Raw genomic sequence first — 27,680 nt, forward strand, 5'->3', positions numbered from 1 at the left:
AATTGTTTGGCAATTCGTAGCAAATATACGATCGATGAGAGAGGCAATAGGTGTGAATCACGAAATGTGCAAGAAGACCATTGTTTTACAAGTTAGAAATATCTTCATTGCATTTGTTCTGCATAATAGATATCGAGATTATACAGGGTGTCCGGTAACTAACGGACCAATGATTAAGGGCGGATTCTCTGGCCAATTTGGAGACGATTTTTCCTTAGCAAAAATGTTGAGAAGTCAATAATTTTCGAGTTATAAGCGATTGAAAAAAATGGGTTTTTTGAAAACTAAACGTTTTGGAGTTAAAAGTCTAACATAATTACATTCTTCAGTTAATTTCAGATAAAGTTTACTATAATAAAATTTTAATTTGAGGCTTAGTTATAAAGATACATAATGACAAATATTGGAAAGTTGTAAAAAATGATGACTTTTTTCGACATTTTCGCTGAGGAAAAATCGTTCCCAAATTGACCAAAGAATCCATTTGTAATCGTTGGTCCGTTAGTTACCGAACACCCTGTATATTTTTATTAATATGACAAAAATATTATAACAAGATGCCAGATCGAGGACATGGAAAAAATGAAATTCTCCTTTTTCATAAGAATATATCTCTCGAAAAATATCAATGTAATATTTCTAAATCAACAGTGCCTGAATTTTTATTACAAAAGAGTTGCTTCATGCTTTCGTGCAGTTGCTTTCATTTGTACAGGTGTTGAGAAATGTTGCAGCATACATTCATAAAAAGTTATTATTTTGAATTCTTAATTATTTACTAGCCGTATACTTTTCACACATATACACACAATATTAGAAATTGTTATTCATTTTTATTTAATAGTTTTTTTATTAGGTAGATTGTTTTTTTATGTACGTCATAGAACATACATTTGAACATGTCATTTTAATTTAATCTTTAGTACAATTATTAGTATTCTTTTTATTTTATTTTTTATTTTATCATTATAACATTTTTTATATTTTTCTCTTATTATTTTGTGTTTAATTTAAATATTATAATTTAATTTTCAATATTTTGCAGGGATACAACTCTATGGAATATTTCTCATATAATTATACAAACTGGAACCCCTCGTAATAGCAAACTTCGAAAAATCTCTTCCATACATGCTAGATGCACGTGAGTAGTGTGAGTTGCTATTCAACCGCATAACAACGTGTATGTGTCTTTCAGCGATGTACTGGAAAATAATGTGTGGTGAAATTGTGATGATGCGCCACTAGAGATCAGCATAGTTTTCTGGAGATATGCCTCTAGATTAATTTTATCCTTGAATCTTTTTCATTCAGATATTTTTCAGGCATGATAATAACTTTTTGTATCAAAGAATAAAGAGAACATTTAGTATTAGTGATTTTATCCACTATACAAAATGATGATCTTGACGTGATTAAGCTATACAACGTTGTGCTTGTACTGAGCGATAGTTGAATGACTTCCTGTTAAACGAGCATCTAGGTTTGCCGCCATGAAGTGTTTTAAATGACGCTCATGGAATCGACCGTAGGGACATAGATAGGAACTTCGATTCGAAGAAGAATCGCCCAATGGATAGATACCTACGGCTATTGAAAAAAATCCACGCTGCTGGTAGGCAGAGGATTACAAAGGCTCATCAAAATATAATATGTACTTATTAATCTTTTCGAAGAATTGACCGAGATTATGATTCGTGCAATTGGAGAGTAAGTTTAGTACATACAAAATTCGTTCTGATGAAATGCGGTATAATGCAGACATTTGAACGAGGCCACGATGATTATGATATTTGATGTCCTGGAAAATCCGCCGCAGTCAGGCAAATATGTGTACATGAAGAAACGTCTTATAAAGTACCTTATTGATTCGCAGAAAAAACAGTTGCGCATACTACTGTTGAACATTGAACTAGGCGATAAAAAACCATCTTAGCTGTCATGAGAGACGAAGGCTTTATTAACAGATAGCAATGCGACGGAAGGCCTACTGAGGACATTATGGCTGCAACGATTACATTAATACAATAGTTATTGTTAGTGCTCGAGGAAGCAACTAGATAAATTATTAGTAGAGTACGCAGACAAGTTATGGGAACATCCTTCGAGATTCAAGCCATCGCGTTAATATCGAAGGAGTAGAGTGAGTTTCTATAGCAGATTATCCGTTAGCGAATTGTCGATGATTAATGAGTTTTCAGAACAAACAACCAGCGAGATCAGCACAAGCAATGTAGGAAATTGCGTAGCCGAAATAGATTTTGTTAGGCGATATAAGACGGCCGATACTATCACAATTTGAAGATCAAGTACAAAAATGTACATCATCGTACACTGCAGAGAAATCAGAAAATAAGAAAAACAATTAAGATCATCAACTGTAGGATTCTTCGAGGAATTGCGATCGCGTTATTTTAAACAAGCTCCAAATTGTCTACAAGAAGACGGATTGAATACTCTTAATTGATACTGGCGCTGACGTATTCATTTTTTGTTAACATCTAAGTGATTAGAATCAACATTTTTACTTTTTGCAGCTAATGGTGAACGAATCGAGATTTATGGAGAAGCTATTGACGCTCAATCATGGACTTTGCAACCCAATATAATGATATTTCATTTTGTCAAACATCATTCGCCCAGTCATTGTTCAGATTTAATATAACAGTTTGAGGTCTCATTGTGAATCTATCAAACAGATGATTAGTTGAAAGCAAGATCAAAATTTATAAACGAGATTTGCAGAGATGTTACGTAATGGTAATAACACTTAATCCCGCAAAGGAGGTGTCACTGAATTTTAACCGAGTTTCCCGGATTGACCACATCCAACGACGCGACATGGAATATATCATTACATCGTCATGACTGGAGGATCTTTTGTTGCAGATCGACTAAGACTGTCACTAGAAAAACGTAAAATTGTTAAGGGGCAAAGTGAAAGCATTCATTCAACACCAGTATTTATGGTCCGTTCAGTTGTCCATGATACTTTCTTTTACCTAATCCTCAAAAAGCAACAGAGATCCTGCTGGGACTACAAAAGTTTAAATGCTATCACAATTCACGATTGTTATTCACTGTTTTTGTTATTGGACTGCACGGAAAAAGATATTTAGCAAGATAAATAGAGTTAAGGCGTACTACCAAATACCAGTAAAACACGACAAACTTGTATAATGGATAAGAGACAGCAGGAAAGCTTTCGAAAATTATAAGCCGGATTTGATAAAAGTAATATTGCTGACACACCTAATAGATTCAACACTGCTTACATTATCTACAGATACTTTAGACATTGCGATCGAAGTAAGTTTATTGGGATCATCTATATCATCTATCAGCCTTTTTCTCTTGGAAACTGAGCCTAATGCAACAAAAATATAGCATATATGACAGAGAACTTGTTACTATCTATAAATAGAGTACATTTACACGGAACTCTTAATCGGGTTTAATAACATCCGTAGTTGTAAAACTGGCCAATCACAGCCATTTCCCTGGAAGGAAGGAACGACTGTGATTGGCCAGTCTTACAACTACGGATGTTATTAAACTCGATTAAGGTGCCCTGCAAACGTACTCTATGAAACCATCAAATATTTTCGAGATATTATTCAAGGATGATACGTAATACTAAAAATGGATCACTCCTGATTTATGTTCAATTAGTGATCAAAGGAGGCCACATCATGACAAGCAGATAGTTTGATCTTATAGCACAATTTGCCAGACATTTCTGGCAAATATAACATAGCGGCCGATATTTTATCATGTATAGCTGCAATAGATAGTTACTACAAATACGCCAGGTAATTACTATAAATGAATTAACCAAAACAAATGAAACAAAACAACAATGAAGAGTTACGTGTCCTATTAATTGGCATTAGAACTTATATAGAGTTTAATCTGCTAAACTTATCAAGATCATTGTATTGCGATATCTCTCAAGGTACAATATGCCCATACATTCCAAAAACACTTTGCAGACTTTTTTTATACCATCCATGGATTAGCTCATAGTGACAGAGTTACCAAATAATCAATCCGGCAATAATTTGGCTAGACAAAGACATACACTGGGCATGTACTTATCTGTCGTGTCAACACGCGAAGATAGACAAGCACGCTCAAAACTTATCCGACAGAATACCAAATCAGCGGGTTCAACAAGTGCATCTGAATACAATTAAACATTTTTCAGAGGTAAGAGGATACAAATTCTGTCTAACAATAATAGATCATTTTTTCAGATGATCAGAAGCAAAAATAGTATAATTACGAATATCACAGCTAATATTCAAAGCCCTAATTTAGGGGTAAATCGAGCAAGGATATCGCTATACTATCGTAAGAATGGGAATGATAGATAGATAACATTTAAAATAGCAGTCACTGCAATGAGTTTGAGTACCAATGGATAGACATGCTCTCTATCGAATATTTTAAAAGAATTCCATAAGGCTTGACATGCTACAAAGAGGATTTAAAATGTTCAACTGCCGAACTTTTATGCCATATCTTTGTGTCTTCTCGGTGAATTTTTTGATAATGGAAAAATCACCACAAAATTACACAAAATATTTTTGTACAGGATCTACGCAACAGTGTTTCTTACGCGCATAACTGACAACTACTCACGGAAAATGTATATCTTTCATATATAAACAGTTAGAAATTTTTTTATGTATTTCTTACGGACGATTACAAGAAAATCATTACAATTCCGAATATAAAGTCAAAATAAACAATAAGCTGTAATTCCATATAAATAAACGGAAAAGAGATGAACGTTTCATTGAAATGATTAAAACAAACTGATTTGCTGTCAGATGATACCTATAGCGGGACTTACTCCGGTTACGTTCCTTTTTTATCCTCGCTTTTTTTATACATTGTACACGCAATATACACCATTTTAGACTTGAAAAAGAAAAAAAATTATTCGTCTTGCAACTAAATTAGCCATTCGGAAGGGAGAGGAAGAGATGTGGCTAAGGTTATATATGTATAAGAAGGTTAAGAAGATATATCATAGTGTCTATATCATATCAAGAGACACGGTAGTGTCTCGCGACCAGTTAAGGGCGTAGCGGAGACACCGTGTATCTTAACGCGAGTCGGACATTTGAGTCTTTATAATATTTCGAATCCTCAATAATGGCTGAAGCAATCGAGTTTATACTAGACTTAATCGATAGATTGAGTTCGAATTATATAATAAAAGTGTCTTTATTTCTGCTCTACGTGATTTGTAAGCAGAGATATATAAATGCAAAGTCGAAATATGAAAAATTTCTATTAAGAAACGTCCCCGTCATCATTATCATCATTATCATCATTATCATCATCATTATCATCATCGACCACGCATACATAGTAGTATCGTGCTACACGTATTCACACGTATACAACACATGCGCACACATATATCACACGTACACAACACATGCAAGATGCATGTAGTGGTAATTTTGTCCATCTCGCACGTTTTACAACAGATGGCGATAGTGGCGCTCCGCCATATCGGCAGCGTGCGGGGTTATGTTGGCTAACTCTCTCTCTCTCTTCTCTCTCTCTCTCTCTCTCTTTCTCACACACACACGCACACACACACACACACTCTCTCATTCTCACTCACTCACTCACTGTTCGTCTTGTGTACTTATTTAGTACATTCATGATCGGCAGCGTGCGGGGTTATGTTGGCTAACTCTCTCTCTCTCTCTCTCTCTCTCTCTCTCTCTCTCTCTCTCTCTCTCTCTTTCTCACACACACACACGCACACACACACACACTCTCTCATTCTCACTCACTCACTCACTGTTCGTCTTGTGTACTTATTTAGTACATTCATGATTAAACATCTATATGCATTAATGTGAAATTTACTTACAATTAGTTTACTTGAAATATTCAATCTCTAAAGTGTTTATCTTATAAGATAGACAAAAAAATATGAGTAAATAATAAGAAAAAAAAACAAGGATTATTATTGTCATAATTTTTTATCAATTAAGTACTCTCAACTATCCAATAATTAAATAAATACGTACAAATGTGCGCGCGTGTACACACATACACATATTGATATTAAAGAGATTGAAGGAGAGGAAGGAGAAGATAAAAATTTAAATATTCACATATATTTTCAAATATTATATATGAATTTATAGTTTACATATCTAATTAATAATGAATTTCTAATTATATTAAACATATCAAAATAAAGACATACATGTATTTATCAAATGAATAAAATTATTGAATACAGACTTAAAAAATTTATTAAACATAGACTTAAAAAATTAATTAATTAAACATATTCCAAATTTAGAAAAAATAAACTTTATTTATATATGCAACAGCTTTTTAAACTAAATTTTGAAATTCTATTTTATATTAGACAATTATCTCAATCAACATCTACGTCCACATTAGCTGCACTGCAGACTACCTCTACAGCCACATTATCTGCTCCGCGGATATAGCGTTATGCCAATACGATACATTACATGTACTTACTTACTTGCCTTTACTGTACCAACTCTTGTTCTTTCCACGTAATCATGTTTTTACAGTTATCGTTTGCTGTATATCTTCCAGCAAACTTTATTTCGTGTGTAGTGTATTTAATTAATTAAATCTCTGCGAAAGATTGAGAAGAAGAAGGGATAATTCAAACTATGAAGACATGGTTACATGGAAAAGACAAGAGTTGATACAATAATAAAGACATACATGTATTTGTATCCTGCTGGCATAAGGTTATAGAAGTTGATTGAGATTGAAAAATAATAATGAAAATAATAAAAAAAATAAAGACACATGTATTTGTATCGTGCTGGCATAAAGTTATAAAAGTTGATTGAGATTGAAAAATAATAATAAAAATAATTAAAAAAAGGAAATATTCAATCATCATTTAAAAGCATATTTGAAATCTGTAGAATAAACAGTTTTTGCAAAAAATGTGGAGCATTTGAGCTCTAGTAAGTCTAAAAATAAATGTAAACATCAATTAATAATAACTGATGTTATATATATATTATATATATAAACCAATTTGTTGCAATATTCACTATAAAAGGTTGTAAGGGTAAGATGGCTAAAAGTGAATAATTTAAAAGATAGTTAACATAATTTTACATAAACTGAAATATTTCATAAAATAAAATATTTGTAATATTTCGAAGTTTATGTAAGATTATGTAAAAATTATACCTTTACAACTTTTTATAGTAAATATTGCGAGGAATCGATTTATATGAGAAAAATTAAGGTAATTCTATTTTGAAAATATAAGTGACCTTTAAATAACCTTGAAAATCGCCGTTTAGGAAAAAGTCTGTGTCAACTTTTTCTTTTTCGAAATCCTGCAACTTTTATCTAAATTTAATAGAAAATGTATAAAAAATGCTCGACATTAGTACACACACACACACACACACACACACACACACACACATATGGGTAAATTTATATAAATAGGGTGCTTTAGGAGGAATGATCAGGATTCTAGGATATGATTGTACACATCATTTTAAGCAAAGAAGTTTAGATAAACATGTTTAATAATTGTTCTATTCCGGTCATAAAAATATACAAAAATGAATGATATAATCTCTAAAAACTCACCTTTAAAAAAAGGTAAAAAAAGGCGACCAGTTAAGGGCACGCCATTAACAAAAATTATCCATTGCAAACCCATGTAGAATCCTATCCTATTGCAAACCCATGTAGAATCCTATGAAAAATTAATCATTGCAAACCCATGTAGAATCCTAGGCAAAATTAACCATTGCAAACCCATGTAGAATCGTACCCATTGCAAACCTATGTAGAATCCTATGAAAAATTAACCATTGCAAACTCATGTAGAATCCTATGAAAAATTAACCATTGCAAACCCATGTAGAATTGTATTAAAAATTATCCATTGCAAACTTATGTAGAATCCTACATTGCAAACCCATGTACAATAGAATTGTATGAAAAATTATCGATTATAAACCCATGTACAATCGTAACAAAAGTAATGAAATAAAAAAAAAATTGCGCCAAGTGAAAGTAGAAACTTGTACCAGTGGAAAATTAAAGTTGCAGACATATATAGAGTCGTATAATGAATCAGTAAAAATTTAAATTTGCAAATGTAGAATCGTACCATAAAAAAACTTATCTTTTAAAAAAAAAGATAAACAAGATGCCAAGTCCATGCGCCATGTGAAAAAGAAATAAAAAAATTTTAGTTAAAAAAACTGGGCGCGCTGCTAAGTTTCAAAATTACAATGCACCTTAAAGTAACATTAATTAATTTAAACACAAAACATATTTTAACTGTAATGAGTTTAAAAGTAACAATTTAATTTTAATATTGTTAGAATATTATTTAGCAGCGCTCCCAGTTTTTTTAACTAAAATTTTTTTATTTCTTTTTCACATGGCGCATGGACTTGGCATCTTGTTTATCTTTTTTTTTAAAAGATAAGTTTTTTTATGGTACGATTCTACATTTGCAAATTTAAATTTTTACTGATTCATTATACGACTCTATATATGTCTGCAACTTTAATTTTCCACTGGTACAAGTTTCTACTTTCACTTGGCGCAATTTTTTTTTTATTTCATTACTTTTGTTACGATTATACATGGGTTTATAATCGATAATTTTTCATACAATTCTATTGTACATGGGTTTGCAATGTAGGATTCTACATAAGTTTGCAATGGATAATTTTTAATACAATTCTACATGGGTTTGCAATGGTTAATTTTTCATAGGATTCTACATGAGTTTGCAATGGTTAATTTTTCATAGGATTCTACATAGGTTTGCAATGGGTACGATTCTACATGGGTTTGCAATGGTTAATTTTGCCTAGGATTCTACATGGGTTTGCAATGATTAATTTTTCATAGGATTCTACATGGGTTTGCAATAGGATAGGATTCTACATGGGTTTGCAATGGATAATTTTTGTTAATGGCGTGCCCTTAACTGGTCGCCTTTTCTTACCTTTTTTTAAAGGTGAGTTTTTAGAGATTATATTAGTCTACGTATTTCCCATAGCTACTCATGATGCATTGTGTGATTTGAAATGCATATATTGATGTTAGTTGCATTGTAAAAATAAAAAAAACTATTTAAAATTGGAAAAATGCAACACTATTTTATTATTTTAACGTATAAGACGGGCAACAAGAGCCAAATCGCGGATGACAATGCGTTATCCTAACGAAACTAAATAATTTTTCCGTTAAAATTAAATACCGGTGCACAAGGCACCAAATTTTACTTGGACACGGCCAAGATTTTAAATATGAAATAATCTCATATTTTGAGATTTAATTTCAATACCCCTTTTAACCCCCCCTACGGAAAATAAATAAATGAATGCAAGAGAAAAATATAGATCCGAAAATCGCTGAATCGGGAATCGAACCCGAGACCTTTCGCTTGCCGGGCGACTGCTCTTCCAGCTGAGCTATTATTTCATATTTAAAATCTTGGCCGTGTCCAAGTAAAATTTGGTGCCTTGTGCACCGGTATTTAATTCTAACGAAAAATTATTTAGTTTCGTTAGGATAACGCATTGTCATCCGCGATTTGGCTCTTGTTGCCCGTCTTATACGTTAAATTTATATTTATATTACAGAGCCTTGTTAAAACTCTTATACTATTTTATTAATTAATTTATTTAGATGTCCTATATTTACCAATATTTCTATTTCTTATTATATTAACAATAAGATAACCTAACTTGTCAATCCACAATTGCACACATCGACTGCAGTTGTGCGCATGCGCACATGCAGAGCATTATGGGTAGCTGTGGAAGATGTCTTAACCTTCTTATATAATCTTAGATGTGGCGATGTGCCAGTGACTACATTTATCGTCACTAGAAATCGACGCAGAAAAGACAGATACAAGATTCAATTTTATTCTTAAATCTCCTTCATTCAAACGTACGTGCGTGCGTGAAACTTTTCGGACACAATCTCTGTACATATTTTTATTTCTGATTTATGCAAACCGTTAGAGGTTCAAATTTTTAGCATTTCGTTTCGTCTGTTCAAAGTGGAACTTCATATTTCTATTTTGAACATAGTCCATTTTGCATTAAAATCATCTGCGACAATTATTAGGTGACTCATCAGTCTTTATATTATACTAAAGAGAATTTCCAATCTGTGCTCAAATTCCATCTCTTCCGCAGCTTTGTGAGAAATAATATCCTATGATATTATCTCTCTACATCCTATATTATTTTTATACGTCAAATCACCACATTATTAGGCTTTGACTCCGACCCAATACAGATTTATGTACAATGTGTTAAATAACGGTACTCCTATTCTAGGAGCCGACTCAATTAGAAGAGAGAGAATATCAAGAATATGATATGGCTTTGGTCATCACTATTACTTTGTTCTCACATTGTTTAAAGCACCAAAGTCCTCTGAAATAGTTCAAATTTATCTGAATCATTGCCCATGCGATTAGCTAAGAGTTTCCTAATTTTATTATATATAAAAGACAAAATATTATATCTCGACAGTTTCTTACCAAGTGATCTTTTCCATTGCAATTGAAGCATAATTCATTTTGATCGAAGCTACTTCTACATTTATTTCTGGTGTGCTCAAATTGAAAGCAGCGATAACACAGCAAAGGCATGACATTTAGAAGGTTATTCGAATTAACGTCTACTCCATTCCTGACTCTGTCTGTGCTTAAAATTTTCATGGCCACTTCTAGCGAGATATGAACTCAGATCATATTGTTCGCCAGCCTTTTAATTTTATCAATTTATATCGATTCCGGCTGGCATTCCGGGAGACCTCTGCCATTTTCGATTTCCCTGATATAATGTCGGAGATCATAAATTCTGCGCGCTTTGTCAGATCCAAACTCTAGATGTTAAGATTTTCTGAAGTTTCTCGGCGATCTGTCGCCTTTGCTTTGTCTGCTGGGCCGGAAATTTCTATTAATAATTTCTTAATATGGGTTCGTTGTACCGACCCTCGAGTGTTATTGATTTCGAATTAGGACAGATTTAGGGATTTTTGTAATGCTTCTGTGTAAAATACTCCTTTACGATGTACGGACACTGCTGAAAACGTGAAAACCCTGTTTTCTCTTATTTTGTTTTGCTGTACGAAGAGGCGTGTGTAGAACTATACTTTACGATTTTCGGTGATTTTGTGTTTCTTGAACACAACAGTGTGCTTATTCAATTCTCATTGCTTGTCTCTGTCTCAGTGACGGAAAATCGGAATCTGAAGCATATAAACGTTTGATGGCCGAGTTATTCTCAAAAAGTTTCCGTCTACTAGAAAGAGAATTTCTTTGCCTCTTTTGCTTGAAGGAAACTTTATTGTGCTCGCATTAGAGTTTTTGTTAAAGTTCCTTCTGATATCTTCTTTTATATATCTGTGTCCGCACTTTTATCAATTTAACAATTTGTTACGAGAATTAAGTTTCCATAGTCATATGTTTGTTGTACGTCATATGTCTACATAGGTCTACAAGTTATATGCTGCAAGTTACCAGCTCTTCTATTTTCTTCGAATTTTCCTTGAGTGGACCAACTGGTCTTAATGATCAATTATACATTATCTTTGCAAGGATTTGTATTTACAAACGCTCGACAAGATTTTTTTATGTTGAAACCAGACATACATACATACATACATACATACATACATACATACATACATACATACATACATACACAGAGAAAATTTTCTCTTAGAATTTACCTTAAAAATCATGGTAATCATGGGACAACATGATATTGGAAGAATTTTATGAGTTTTTCTAATTAATAATATTTACTACAATAAAAATATTAATATTTACCACAACCAGATATAAAATATACTTGATTAATTTTACTATGTACATAGTAAAATTTATAAAACTATGTACATATTAATATTTTTTATTGTGGTAAATATTAACAGAGAAACTTTTATAAAATTCTTCCAACACATATGCCACAATTACCATGATTTTCAGGGTAAATTCTAAGAGAAAATTTTCTCCGTGTAGTTAAGTGTATGCGTACTTGAAGAATATTCAAAGTTGTTCTTGTAAAAAACAAAGCTTTGTTCTTGTAAAAAAAAAGTTTTATTCTATATTTTTTATTTATTTTTTCATGTAGAATTATTCTCTTATATTATATATTCTAAGATATTCAATATAAAAATATAAAATACAAACCATCATACATCAACCAGAGTTCAAAATACTATATATACATATACATATAATTAAGAAAAAACTATTTTATATGGATATGTATAGACTGAAATATATTAAATGATGAGACAGTAATTATGTCATATTTAGTTTGTATTCTTTATATTTTACAATATTAATTTTATTCTTCTTAACACCAACTTGTTTATGAGCTTTTTATTGAGATGTATTATTTTATTTATACGTTCTATATGATGAGAAATAAACTAGATATTGTATAAAAAAGTAATGTAAAATAATTATATGAACTAATTAGAATCTATTCAAAAATATGAAAATATAGAATTTAATTTTTTATATATAAATTATGTTAGTTTTTATAATATGTACATTAGTTTAATAATTTGAAAATTCAGTCACTTATTAAAATTTAATATAATTTTAAACTAATGCTTATGTTTATTATAAGATGTAGTTATATTATATTTCATTACTTACATACATGTTAGATTTTTAACAGTATTGTTATGAATTACATATTTAAAATAATGCTTTATATGCATTATTTCTTATCTTTACTAACAATAAATAAGATATTGAAAATATACTATATTGTATAATACTAAACATACCTATACACATATACATGCATGTGTGCGCATGTATGTATATGTATATTTATGTATACACATATGTGTATATTAAAAGTATAATCTACATCGTAATGTTAATATGTTATTATATTATAATATATTATATAGATGCAGAATTAAAAAAATGTAATATACCGTTAAAAAAGTATAATGTACCGTTAAAATATGCTGTTGAAAAAAATTTGCATTTGAAGAAAAGAACATCAATTTCTATCCAAAAATTGTTACACAGAGATATATTTTTTTAAATTAAAAGCAAAAATTATACTTGCATTATAATTTTTAATGTACATTCTATTTTTCGAAAAAAAATTGTTATGCAAAGAAGTTTTGCTTTAACATACATATATGTGATTGTTTAAAATTGCTGCTTTTTCTACAAAAGTTAAAATAATATTCGAAAATAATATCAGAAAAATGTACTACATACAATGTAATTAAGAATAAAAATTGTTTACACACTAAAATTTAATTTTTTTTCTTTTATACTGTGTTAATATTAACATTATTATATCTAATAACAATTGTATATCATATATATCTATATATATTATATATGTATATGTATACAAATATGTATTGTATATATATATCGCACTAAAAGTGAAAAAAAAATAATAGACATCGACTGTGATATTTTAAGTTGCTAAAACTCCTATAATATGTAAAATATTTACTTTAAACTATACATCATTATATTCATTTCAAACAGCGCTACAACTTTTATTATATCGAAGTATTCATATTATTATAAAAAATTATACATCTTTTTCTATTTGTTAACACAATTTTCATAAGCAATCATTACGCTTATAATAGAGTTTAGTTTGACGTTTTAATTTAATATATTCTTATATATTTTAATTTTTTAATTTTTTAATTGATACATTTTCATTTTAAATGTGCCCCAAATACATATGTGGGAAATTAAAAAAGGATATGAAAAAATGTTGAGAGGGAGAAGAATGAAAAAATACATATATCTTGATCTTAAATGATTTCAGAAAGCACCAACAAGGTTAATATAAAATTTTTAAATGGATACTCCTATGCTTTATTGCCTGTTTTTGTAACTGGCATCGAGACATTTTATAAATACTTGTTACAAGTCCGTACCGATTAAGTATTTTTTAATTTATTAGTCCGTGAACGTTTGGCACGGCCGGCATTTTAGTGTTACCCAAAATATATTACGGAGGTTGCTAGTTTAATTTACACCTGATATTTGTGTGTATGTGTGTGTGTCTATGTGCATGCAAACATCAACGAAGAAAGAATATCTCATCTTCGTCTTTAGATCCGAGAGATCCGCGATTATTCGGAAAATTGCATAATTTCCTGCCGCGAAGCTGGCGCATTTGTTTCCGTTCCTCGCTTTCTTACTTTCTCATTCAATTTATAGCTATTTTCTGCGGATATGATGCGACAAGATAAATCTAGCTTCGGTCGCACTGCGGGCAGACAAAATAAAGATAAGAAGCAAAATAGCGGAAGGATATAAAAAAAAAATTTTCCTTTTATTTCATTTTACTTTTTTTTCCTTTTACCTGCATTTCTCCTTTCTCGTATATTCCCGCTCTCCCTTCATTTCGGTTAAGGTTGAACCGTTCGCTTGTATGATTCAGTTCGGATCACGACCTTGCTCCAGTGACCTTTTGACCTAATGGAGATCGCAGTCTCTGCAATATGGCGTATACGCGCAACAAATAAATATATCGTGTCAGGGTAAAGTCAGGGAGACGTGTAAATAAGTGAACCACGCGAGCCAATCGTTAGGGACAATTCTTCGATTTTCTCGTGATTGAAACTTGGAACTCGTTTCGCTATGATTTCCTGTTAGTCCCGGTTCTGAGACTGCGCAGCCGTGTATGACATATAATCCTATAGATTTTTGTACTCTCGTTGGGCTGGGTTTTTTCTGTTCCTTTTCTTGCAGCGCATGTTATGCACAGTCACTCTTTATGTTTGTAAATTATTTAAGTGTAATATCTTTTGCAATGATACAAAAGGTCATATTTTTTATAAAAGGTATTTTAATTCATTTATTTTGCGTATTAATTAGTTAGACGTTAGACACAAAACGAATGCCAACCGATTAAAAATGTACGACTGACGGAGAGCTTTATAACAAACTACGACTTATTTTGTAATATTATTATCTGATTAATTAAAATTGCTCTTTTATTAATTTTTATTTTTGATCAAGTTTATTTTAAATTTTCATAAAATATTTTATTTTATGATGAGTATGGTATAAGAATATGGCTATTTAAAAAAGATTTTTTTAAACATATTTTGAATCGAAACGAATATATTCTAAGTAGCAAATTGACGCCATTAAACATCAAAATGAACGCTGGGATGTCTATGATAGATAGATGGATAGATAAATAGATAGAAATTTCTTGCCTATGAAAAGGCATTTACATAAATTTATAAAGCATACATAATAATATAGTGACATTAATATAAAATATATACATATATAAGTTTGACATGAACACATATAATGCCGCTTAACCTAATAATCTACCTAATATACCATATAGCTATTCTTTATCTAGTAACTTCAAGGGGATCATTCAGCGAACAACGAACTCCGATAAAATAGTAGCTATCATTTTGGAATTAAAAATATCGGTATATAATTACCGACTGATTTTCAAAGAATTATTACTGATATATTGAATTTTACAAAATCAGCCAGATCAAACGTGTATTAGAAATCTATCTATACATGGCACACATGGAGTCATTTTTTGCTACGTTTAATACTATTATAGGTTTGAACATAAATATATATGTATTGCTGTTTTTTGCTCTATTATACCTACAACGCACGCACACATACACATACGAATACAAACTATACTTTTATATTAGACTTCTAATCTAGATTTAGAGGATAACAGCTCTTTTTTCATTTATTTTAATCCCAGGGATCTTGTGTTTATATTCATACAAAATGTATTTTTTTTTATATAAAGCACATAATATGATAAATTGACAGCTCTTCTGTCATTCGTGACGTCATATCGAGATAAAAGTTGATAAGGAAAACTGTAATTTTGTAATTATTTCTCGTTTTTTTATATGAAATCAAACTTTCCTAGAATCATTGATGTATGTATTACAATCATAGAGAAGCATTTTTAATTCGGTCAAATTAATACGACAAGAGACTAGAAGTACGAAAATAATTGGTCGATAAAACAGGCAATCGTGAAGGATCCTCTAATATATATATATATAAGTTGAACAAACATGTGTCTATGAAGAAAGCCATAAATAAAACAAAATATCTTTATTGCCGTCGAGATCGTCGAGAAAATAATATATCGTCGGCTCCGATAGTTTTATCATGCATGACTAATCAAGGATGGCTTCGCGCTTTCTCCGTAACACGGCACGGCCATCTCGGGGATCTTGCATTAATAAGCGTGATGGACGGCAATTTTTATTACTGACGCTTCCGTGACATTCGTGCTTCATCGGACGAGAAGAGTGTCAACATCGGATGAACGCTTCCCAAGGATCGACTTTGCGACGGAAAAGATCAACCTTCCGACGATAAGGCGCTCGCATGCGAGCATTCGAAGGACGTGTCCTGCTATTCCTCTTTCCCGATAACGCTTTTAATTAAATTTGCCGGATAAGCGAAATTGATTGCGTTATTTTTTTCTAGATATTACATCAGACAAATGTTTCCTGATTATTTTCCTATCATTATATATATTTATCTTCTTAACTAATTGAATTTTTTAAAAAGTAGTCTACGTTAATAAAATTTACAAATATAATTAGCAATTAACAATAACATATATATCTATAATTATTATAATGTGTAATAAATTGCACATATTTTTAAACCTTCCTTTTAAATAGTATTATGTAAAACGCAGATATGAAAAACTTTGCATATTGTATGCATAATTCTTATAAAGATGCATATATGCACACACATATACTTGAGGACGTGAGCTGCGGAACCGCTCTATAGTGAGATAAAAATATAAGAAAATACTTTTTTCTAATAAACCCCTGTTTGCTGCGTAATTTATTGGAGATGATCCGCTTGAATAGCACGAATACATACACACGTGCGTACATACGCGTACTTGTGTGTATATATACCTATAACCAACTTTTCTCTCGTATTTTTTTATACATATATATTTTTATAGATCGCATTATAATTGCGAGTAATATCAAGTGAATCAAGATATTTGTAAGAATTTATTGTTATCCAGACATGATTTTATCGATTAACGGGCTGCCACCACCACTTGAGGAGTCACCAAGTCATTAATAATTTCTTACGCGAAAGAAAATGGATTTGTCCTCGCTTATTAAATCGAGATGATCTTTCACATCTCATCATGAACGAAAACACTAATTTACAAAAAAATATTTCTTTTCGTCATTTCAAACCAGTGTTTTAAATCAAAGTGTTTCTTATAACTTTTTAGACGCTGAAAACGATGTTGCAAGCCAATTTTCAACAGCAGGCCATATTTTCAAAATAATTAAGGTTTATTATGTAAAAAATGTTTTTTTTCCGATATTTGAATTTTTTTTTGTGAAAACGATTAACGTTATCTGGAAAAAATCTGATCAGATGTCATAAATATATTGTTTATCTTACAAAATTAATTTCTTTTTATTTTGATATCTTACTTTTTAGTCATGTTAGGAAGGATTTAAATACAGAGTTTTGAGCTGAGAGAACAAATGTTCCGCCTACGATGATGAAGTCATAATTTTATATACTCATAATTTGTAGTTTAGAGCTATCGATACACATACACAGTGTAACGTATCGTGATAGATTCCACTAAATGTAAATTTATATATAAGGTGTCTGATTTTAATTGCTTATCTTGAATTTTTCAAAACAAATGTATTTTCAAAAAAATGTTCAATAAAAGTTGTATGATCTAAAGGGACAAATAACAGTAAAATCAATTTTGGAAAAAATAATTTATTCCCAAAAAACCTCTTTTTCTCAGGAGCATCTTCATATGAGAAGTAGTTAGCTTTAATCTCTTATACCATGGCTGAAAAGTAAGATATTGAAATAAAAAAAAGATTTTATAGAGGATGAAAAACACATACATGATATTTGACTAGACTTTTCAGATAACGTCAATTATTTTTTTCAAAAAATCTTAAATATCGTACAAAAAAACAATTTTTGCACATTAATTATATTTCAATGATTTTGAAAATTTGATGTGCTAGTAAAATTTGGTTTGCGATATCGTTTTAAGCACCCAGCAATCTATAAGAAATATTTTGGTTTAAAATAATTTTAATTTAAAAAAATTTATATGTGTAGAATATTATTTGTATACAATATATATATATATATATATATATATATATATATATAATTGAAATTACTTCTGCTGCGAGAAATCTAAAAGAAAAAATTGATAGGACGAAAGTGAAATTTCGACAGCGATAACGTATTTCGTTAGTGTTCTGATTGATCTGCATATTGAATTGTGCAATTTGTGCCTATATCGCTGCTATGTACAACGTTTTATTCCGTTCAACCTTGAAACATTACTAGAATTTCTCGGCTACTTTATATATCTCGTTACGTTAACGATTACTTCCTGAAAGCAATTATTTACGTGATAAGACTATCTTATCTTTGTGCTGTTAAATTATTATAAAAGAAGACATAAGGTGATGTATGTACTTATGTTTTTAACAAGGAAATTATAAGAATGAAAATTTTCTCGCGTAAAAATGATTTTCTAATATAGCTAATAATTTTTTTCTAAATTGATCGACTATTTAATAAATACATTAAACCAAAATCTTTTCTTTAGCAATTTATATGTGTATAGTATTTTTTCTTATATACGTATTTTGTCAAGTTATTGTATATTAAATTTATTTGCAAAAATTTAATTTATTTACAAAAATAATAACTTTAAAATTATATTTTTGTGTAAAGAAAATATAATTTCGAGAACTTATCACACGCGCTGAAATAATTTAGAAACGAAAATAAGATCATATTGTAATAATTCTACATATACACTGCTGGCTATTAAAATTACAATACTATATTAAACAATACTATACAGTGATTTGTTGCGTACAATTAATATTATACGTTGCGTTAAAATTATTTAAATAATTCGATATGTAATACGAGATTAATACATTTACATTAATATAAATTAATATTTTACTTTGAAATGTGTTCAAATCATTTAAACAATTTGGTATGTAATACGATTAATAAATTTGTTCGCAATTATTTAGAAATGCTTTATCGACCACATGAAAAAAATTCCGCAATGAAATAGCAAAATCAGAAGATTCAATAGTCGTGCTGTGTATGCTTGTCCACAATCGAACGATATAAACCTATTAAATGACTATTGTTGCAGAATCGTGAAGTGTTGGGCGTATTGATGTTAATCATTTCTATTGACTTTTTATGTCGACTAGAAAGAGAAGAAATAATAGACAGTATGTCTGTGTATTTATGTGTAAGAATGGAGGCGTATATGTCCGTGCATAAATATGCGAAAAATTTTTTCTTAATCCTCTTAATAAATAATTATTATTTTTGTTTGACTTATAAATGACGGACACGAAATTCTTTAGCAAATGAAAAATTCAATTCTGTTTCTGTTTGGCATTTCTCATATTTCCCGCTCGTTGTATTTGGCGTTTTTTTAATTTTTTTGCTTTGCCTATATAAAAATAATTATAATTGATCGCTATAATAAAAAAAAGAAAAAAAACAGTTATAGTAATCTTAAATTCGTGGTCAATATTTCGATTAAATGTTTTTACAGCCATAGTTACTCAAATCAAATTCTTTTCTAACTTTAGGAAATAAATATATGACTGAAGAGTAACAAATAATTTGTTATTTAAATATATATAAAAAATTATATTATAATTTTTAAATAAAGAAAACAACTATTTGAAAAGAACATTTATAATTTGCAACTTGCATAGCTACATACAATTTTTTCTTAAAATAGTGTTAATTTTAAACAGAATAATGTTAATTTTAAAACTCAGAAATAAATATTTTTATCGGCTCTCAATATAAACAATATAAATATGATGTTTTCTAAATCGGCCAACACAGCCAAAGCGCGAAAAATTACGAAAAATTAATTATTCGGAACTGTATCTCTTGGTACGAGATTACAAAGTTCCATATATAAATTAATCTCGAAACTTACATATGGAGGAATAGCAAGTTTTCCATATGTAAGTTTCGAGATTAATTTATATATGGAACTTTGTAATCTCGTACCAAGAGATACAGTTCCGAATAATTAATTATTCGTAATTTTTCGCGCTTTGGCTCTGTTGGCAGATTTAGAAAACATCATATTTATATTGTTTATATTGAGAGCCGATAAAAATATTTATTTCTGAGTTTATTCACGCCTTTGGCCTAATCACGGCGTTATTTACTAACATCTACTAAAAAGGCAAATGAAAAATATAGGATCGAAAGGGTCTGAATAGCTTAGTTGGTAAGAGCAGTCGCCCGGAAAGTGAAAGACGCGGGTTCGATTCCCGCTTCAGCGACTTTTCGGACCTATATTTTTCGCGCCTATTTCTCCATATGTAAGTTTCAAGATTAATTTATATATGGAACTTTGTAATCTCGTATCAAGAGATACAGTTCCGAATAATTAATTATTCGTAATTTTTCGCGCTTTGGCTCTGTTGGCCGATTTAGAAAACATCATATTTATATTGTTAATTTTAAAAGTTCTTATATAAACTTAAAAATATAGTTTTTATATATATAAGTCTACAACTTTTATAATTAATATTATACTTTAATTGTGTTTTATTTAAAAATTCGTTAAATTATTTTTTATAGCTGTTATAATCACATCACTATTTTTTAATTTATTTTTGCTTTTAAAAGACAAAATTGTAAAAATTTTTAAATATGACAAAGAATAAAATAAAATCCTGAAAAGTAAAGTGAGAGATATCCATGAACATAGCTGTTTAATTTATTTCGACAATGAAACATATATATATATATTCTGATGGAAATATTTTATGGAAATTAAATCATTTTGAAATAATACAGAATTACATATTGAAATCTCTATTAATTGATCCTTTTTGTGTTATGTGATTTTATTAAAAATGTAATAAAAAGAGTGATAGCAAATTTCGCTTATTTTTGGGACCTCGAATTTTAAACTTTTTTTCATAGCAAATAGTATTATTAGATGAAACATTAATCCCAGTAAAATTTCAAGATGAGCATAGACACGGTTCCGACGATGAAGCAAATTTTATAAAATTTTATTTATGCGGTAAATTTCAGTAATGGATAAATTTCGCTAAATGCATGAAAAATAAAAGATTGTTCAACAGAATTTATTAATAATTCATTTAGTATTGGTATTTAGATATTATAATCATATAAAATAGAAATGATATAAGTAATTAATCGTAAATTAGTTGTGAATTTGAAGCGATTTCCATTAAAGTACATTCAAATTTTTTACGTTCTTAAGTTTTTTTATTTTTTTTCTGTTTATAAGTAATGATATTGGATGCTTAACATAGACTTGTATACTTAATGATTTTTGCTTTATTTTTGATGATTTGTAACAAAACTGCACCCACTGATGAATGCGTCTTAGATGAGAATTGTTGGAATATTTTTCTAGAAAAAGACTAAAATATTTAAAAAGAATATCTTTCTTTAATTTATCAAATGCTTATTGAGCTGAATCATTTGAAATCAATGTTTCTTTCTTGATAGATAGGAGCTCATTATTCGCCAAGTTGAGTATACTTGGGAACAAAGATGACAAGTCCTAGTAAATTTTGTATTTCTATGGGATATTCTAAAATTAGTGGCAGTTTTATGATGTCATCAACAGGTTTAATACCCGAAAGACTTAAAACACGTTCGTCAAATGTCACTTAGTGAACATAGATAGATTTCTTCAAATTAAGTGTTATTTACAGATTTGGATACAACTAATAAAAATATGGTTGCCTTTAAATTATTAATACACTTTTTATATATATTAAACAAATGTTTCTTTACTGTGCAGATTTTCAAAAACTTGAGCGTGAGGCGCGAATATGTAGAAAGCTGCAACATCCAAATATTGGTAAGTCAATTTTATATTTATCATTTTTTTATGCATATTATCGTATATAGTTGGCAAGAAGCTATCTCATCATTTATATAATTTTACTTTAAACAAAATAAATAATTTTTACGTGGTACATGCAGTATGTACACATCCGGTACGAATAGATATTTCGCTTCAGAAATATACCCTTGCATTTATTATATATATTCAATAATAAATTATAAAAAATGTATGTACATATGTGTATATGTATAACGTATAATATATACAGTAGAGTCTTAATACATAATGATAAGCATATTTGGCTCTTGCGCTACTTTTTTGTTTGCCACTTTCAGAAATAAAGGAAGAGTCTATAAGATAAATGCTTATATCAATGTAATTTTATCAATTCCGTTCTTTAGACAGATATGCATCCATAAATCGCGCTTCAGGTTAAATATAGTCACATATTTGTATTATTCGATATGACACTATAAGTAATTTTATATGTTGCAAAACAATTTTTTTAGAAATTTTTTGTTTTTAAAATTTTTTAATTTAATTTTTCTGTTTTTATACTTTTTTCTATTTTTTAAATAAAATTTTTAAAATAATTATTAATTTTAATTTTATAATAAAAATGAACAGATTTTAACATATAAGTAGAAAACTGACTAATAAGAATTATGCATAGAAATTAGGTAACACAAAATGTAAAATTTTTTTTATTTAATTTGAACGTTTTGGACCTTTCTTTGTTCCATCTTTTAAACTATTCAGCACATCAATTAATGCAAAAAAATTCATGCCTTGTTTGATTCATATCCTCTGGGGTATGCCTTTGATCTCAAAATTCACACATATTCAACACTTCATTTCTTGACAATCTTCTTTTCATATAGTGTGGTTCTACCTGTTGAGAGATAGGTCGATTAATAATATACATTTCAGATTTCAGTATATTTGGCATCTGTTTAAAAAAAATAATGGAAGATCCTTTGCTAAAATCATAGTATGGACGTATTTAATGTTGTTTTATTTTCGCGTTTGACCTTATCATTTTGATAATAGAGTTTCTAAGTTTATCTTCAGTCGTACAACCGTACGACATCAGTCGTTATGATTTTAATGATTCCGCTGTTTCATGAGCAGAGCCACATGATAATGGTTTTTATATTTTATGATTATATATATTTGATAGTTTTACTCTTATAAGAAGTCTTAGGTTCAGGAGTTTGCTTCATTTAAAAAATAAAAATTGAACTGACAATAAGTATCGAAGAAATACTTAAGAAGTTTTAGGAATTTCTTCAATGTTCAATGACAATTTTGGATTGTCTGGGTTCAAAAATTTCTTGTTTTTTAATTTTGCATTTTATTACTTTAATTTTTGCAGGATTTCTTGATAACAAATCTGTATTTATATTATTTTTCCAGCTTTGTATATAATTTTATACTTTATAATATTTATCATATTAATTTTAATTTTTAACGAAGTATTCGCATATTTGTGTCTTGTGCGGTTTTAAATCACATTTTTAAATTAAGGATTTATAACCTGTGACTAGAGAAAGAGAACTTTTTTCTATATAAATATTGTCAGAAATTCTTAACACAATATAATATAGCTAATGCTTCTTTCTGCAATAATATCCGGCGAGTCGTAAAAAGTGTTTAATATTTTTCAGTGTTTTGAATGTTATGGAAATTGTTATATTGCTTTTTTTAAAATTCTTTTTAATTTTTTACTTTATCTCCGATTATGTGTCTTAAATATATGTTATTTTGATTTTTAAAAACACATTTGCCTGTAATTTTAGATTAGTTTTATGAAGTTGCTCTATTAATGTATTATATTTTCGTTATATAATTTGTAACAGCTCTTTAATAAATTAATCAACAACTAAAAGGCAATAAGAGCTAATTAAATTGTATCAATTAGTAATTTATTTGTGAAAGGATGTATAACATATTAAATATCAGACAGAAATAAATTCGTTCGAACGTTTCGGTTGTCTTTTCCAACTTTCTTCAGCGTATACAATTAAAATTAGAGGTTAATAAAATTTAACAATAAATTACTTATAAATGTCATTATACTAAAACTATACAGAGTCAAAATATTTTATTTTAATTAAGCGAAAACAACGCATTTGTAAAGCATGAGCATTATTTATATATAAACTATTCTTCAAAACGTCATTATATGTGATTGTCGCGCAACGGATCTCTCACTAATTGTTCTGTTAGGAAGTCGGTTGCGAATCTCGATAACTGTCATTGTTAATATGTCTATAAAATCATTATGTACGAAAATTAACAATGCAAATAAATAAAAATAAAAAATAGATTTACAGTTAAATCAAGTGAGATGAAATCTTTGACGTGAAGGCTTTCAGATGTTGATTGCTCAAGCTTGCTATAACGAATGGTTCTAAACTCTCAAAAAGACAACCGCAAAGTGAGAAAAATAGTTCGTTGTTTATGTTTTTTAACTTTCAAATCTTAGGTAGTCTATGTATAATATCGTCATAAATTATTGGCAAGCCATCAATATCTGTTTTTAAATTGAGACTGTTATTTTGCCTTTTCATAAATATCATTTCTGAAATCAATCTTTTGTTATAATGTGATTCTTTATCAAGTATTTTTACATCGTCCCAACACAATTCATGATTATATTTTAATTTATGGTCAGTGATTACAGATTTTTTTACATTCCTGTGTATATTAGATCGATGTTCAGATATTCTAGTAGATAATTTCCTACTAGTCTGACCAACATACGGCACATTACACTCTTTACAATCTATTTTATATATCACATTGGTATTTGAACACTTAGGAATAGAATCTTTGTGTACTTTTATGTATTTATTCAATTTGTTAAGACTGTAAACTGTAAGACTGACGTTGTTTTCGCTTAATTAAAATAAAATATCTTGACTATGTATAGTTTTAGTATAATGACATTTATAAGTAATTTATTGTTAAATTTTATTAACCTCTAATTTTAATTGTATACGCTGAAGAAAGTTGGAAAAGACAACCGAAACGTTCGAACGAATTTATTTCTGTCTGATATTTAATATGTTATACATCCTTTCACAAATAAATTACTAATTGATAGAATTTAATTAGCTCTTATTGCCTTTTAGTTGTTGATTATATTTTCGTTATGTTTCTTTAAAAAGTTAAATATAAATGACAATATTAAATGCCATGCAAACGAATAATTCTTTGTCCTGTAATCTTGTTAATATTGTAACACTAAGATCTACGTCCATTAGATTTACTGGATATGCTTTTAAAGGCTGAAAAGTAGCAGAACCTTTTTTTTTAATAAAAAAGGCATTTGGTCAAGTTTGTAATGTCTAAAAGAAGTAGTAAAAGTTGTTTTATGACTATTGTCTGACTATTATCTGATGAAATCCAAACGTTAAATTGCATACTGGAAAATAATGTACGTCTTCTAATTGATCTAATATCGATAATATTTTTCAGTATTTGTTTCCTTTTGAATCTTCTTTTTGTATATGATTCATATAGAGATGTGTAGAGCAACTGTGAATGTTTTATTATGCCTTCTTCTAACAATTTTCCTATTTGCCTGTTTATTTCTTCTTTATGCGTTGAAATCTGTATTGCAAATATTAATCGATCGGTTTCCGTATTTATAGTATCTCCAGTTATATAATACATGAGTTGTACTTATTAAATTTATTACGCAATCTTTTTTCAAGAAAATGATCTTGATCTTATTGATTATTAATTTGATTAATTAATATATAATTATATATGTGTATATATATGTACATAATATATACAGGGTGTCCCACCAATAATAGCCACTTCCTTTTATCTTTTAAACTAAATATGATAGATCATAATACATATATATCAAATTAAATAGTTCAATTGGAACTCTATTGTGATCATAATGGGGGGTTGTGCTTATAAAAGTTATTTATGCTAATGAACGGAGAAATATAAAAATTTTTTATAATAATTAATGTGGATATTTTGATATAATAAAAGTTGAAAGGTTGTTTAAAACGGATACAACGATGTATGATTTAATGTAAATTCCATTTCTAAAAAAGGCATGTAAAGTCGATATTCGCATATGTCGAAGTTTATTGTTGTCACTTTTCTGCGGTGCCAATTAGCTGTCTTGAAGTCTTAATTCGCGTTGTATTTGTAGCATTGAATAGCTGTCATCGTGACGGTTAACAGTTTAACAGTTGTTCAAAATAAAATTAAATAAAATTATTTAATGAAATCACAAACAATGGCGCACGCGCAGCGCTCGTTTGTGTTGTCTAGTATATGTATATACATATAATTTAACTGCGTTAAAAAATTTGCCACCTTTGATTATAAACTAATGAAATTTCAAGAATTATATATACATAAGATGTCCTATTTTAAAGTTTACATCTTAAAAATATCTTAATCATCTTAAAAATAAACACTTTGGGGAAAAATGTTCCATAAATAAAAGTTGTAGAGTTTCGAGGAGGATATAATATCGTGACCTAGAATTGCCTTTGGGTGGTATTTTTTAAAGATATTTAGAGGTCAACTTAGTTTTTTTTTTAAATAGAACTACCTTCCGTCGATTCCTTGCAATATTTTGTACAAAAAGTTATAAAGATAGGATAGTCAAAATGTGATTGTGAATAGTGTACATACGTGATATTTTATACTTGATATTGATATAATTCTTACATGAACTATATATAAAAAAAAAACTCGTAAAATGATTATTTTTCGATGATCTTACCAACTTTTATACACAACATAATGAGAGAAATCAATTGGTGTAAAGAAAACATAGTTGTTTGGAAGAACAAGTATATAATTTGCAACTAATAGTTACACATATTTGTTGTTGGCTAAAATTTTTAGGAAATTGGGAAGTTGGGAAAAAAACAACTTTCTTTAAATCACATAACTCACAGCAGAAGCACTACTGTATAACTAAAACAGTTATGGCTCTACGCATATCATTTGTGTAGAAGAAATTGTTTTTATCGACCAGTATAATTCTTCCCCTTATTACCCTTTTCGATAAGTCGTTTATTATTTGTTTTTTATCACAGACATTTATATTATAACTAGATTACTAACTTCTTTATATATTATACCAAAAAATAGACCCTGAAAAATATGTACTACATATAGACGAGTGAGCATCTGCGCATGAATAGCGTAAGTAGTAAAAAAGAGGAGAGGTGGTGTGTAACATGGCCGATGTCACATATCTACCGCCACAGTGACACATATGACATTGCTTGAAATCTAACCAATCAGATGTGATTTCTTTACTACTTATGCAACGCATGCGCATGAGTTACGTACATACTTTTTGGAGCCATGTATTTTGATCACAGACTTCTATATATTACTAGACTGCTAACTTTTTATGTATAAGGCGTCTACAATTTTATGTACTAAGTGAATATGTATTGACAGATCGATAGGCTGAATTCCGTATGTATGCGTGCAAGTATCTGCAGTATACGTTACGTATATTATAGGTACATGCGCAGAAATATACTTTTATGCGCAGAAAAGGCCACATTAAAACATAAAATGTGTCGACATTTTATATAAGCAAAATTTAGGGAGTTAGCAGTTTAGTAATATATATAGAAGTCTGTGATTTTGGCGAAGTTAGTAGTCTAGTATACATACAAT

The 27,680-nt window shown here is 29.3% G+C and overlaps 1 protein-coding gene and 1 long non-coding RNA gene across 15 annotated transcripts in view; both read left to right on the forward strand.

Moving 5' to 3' along the window:
• Positions 1–27,680, forward strand: part of CaMKII (Calcium/calmodulin-dependent protein kinase II) — a 205,810-nt gene that overhangs the window by 55,105 nt on the left and 123,025 nt on the right. For all 13 annotated transcript variants that reach the window (XM_085488162.1, XM_029301442.2, XM_029301443.2 and 10 more), the window contains exon 3: positions 21,951–22,010. In XM_085488162.1, the coding sequence (XP_085344288.1) occupies positions 21,951–22,010 (60 nt within the window). The remainder of the gene's footprint in view (positions 1–21,950; positions 22,011–27,680) is intronic.
• LOC146720677 (uncharacterized) lies at positions 1,077–4,801 on the forward strand. 2 transcript variants are annotated; one of them, XR_014925982.1, is made up of 2 exons: positions 1,077–3,812; positions 3,993–4,801. It is a non-coding gene; the product is annotated as an uncharacterized LOC146720677 (long non-coding RNA). The 2 variants fall into 2 exon arrangements; XR_014925983.1 differs by having other exon boundaries at positions 4,257–4,801.

This window comes from Nylanderia fulva, unplaced genomic scaffold, assembly GCF_048542155.1.
Source record: "Nylanderia fulva isolate GAGA-0341 unplaced genomic scaffold, ASM4854215v1 Scaffold64, whole genome shotgun sequence".
Lineage (NCBI taxonomy): Eukaryota > Metazoa > Arthropoda > Insecta > Hymenoptera > Formicidae > Nylanderia > Nylanderia fulva.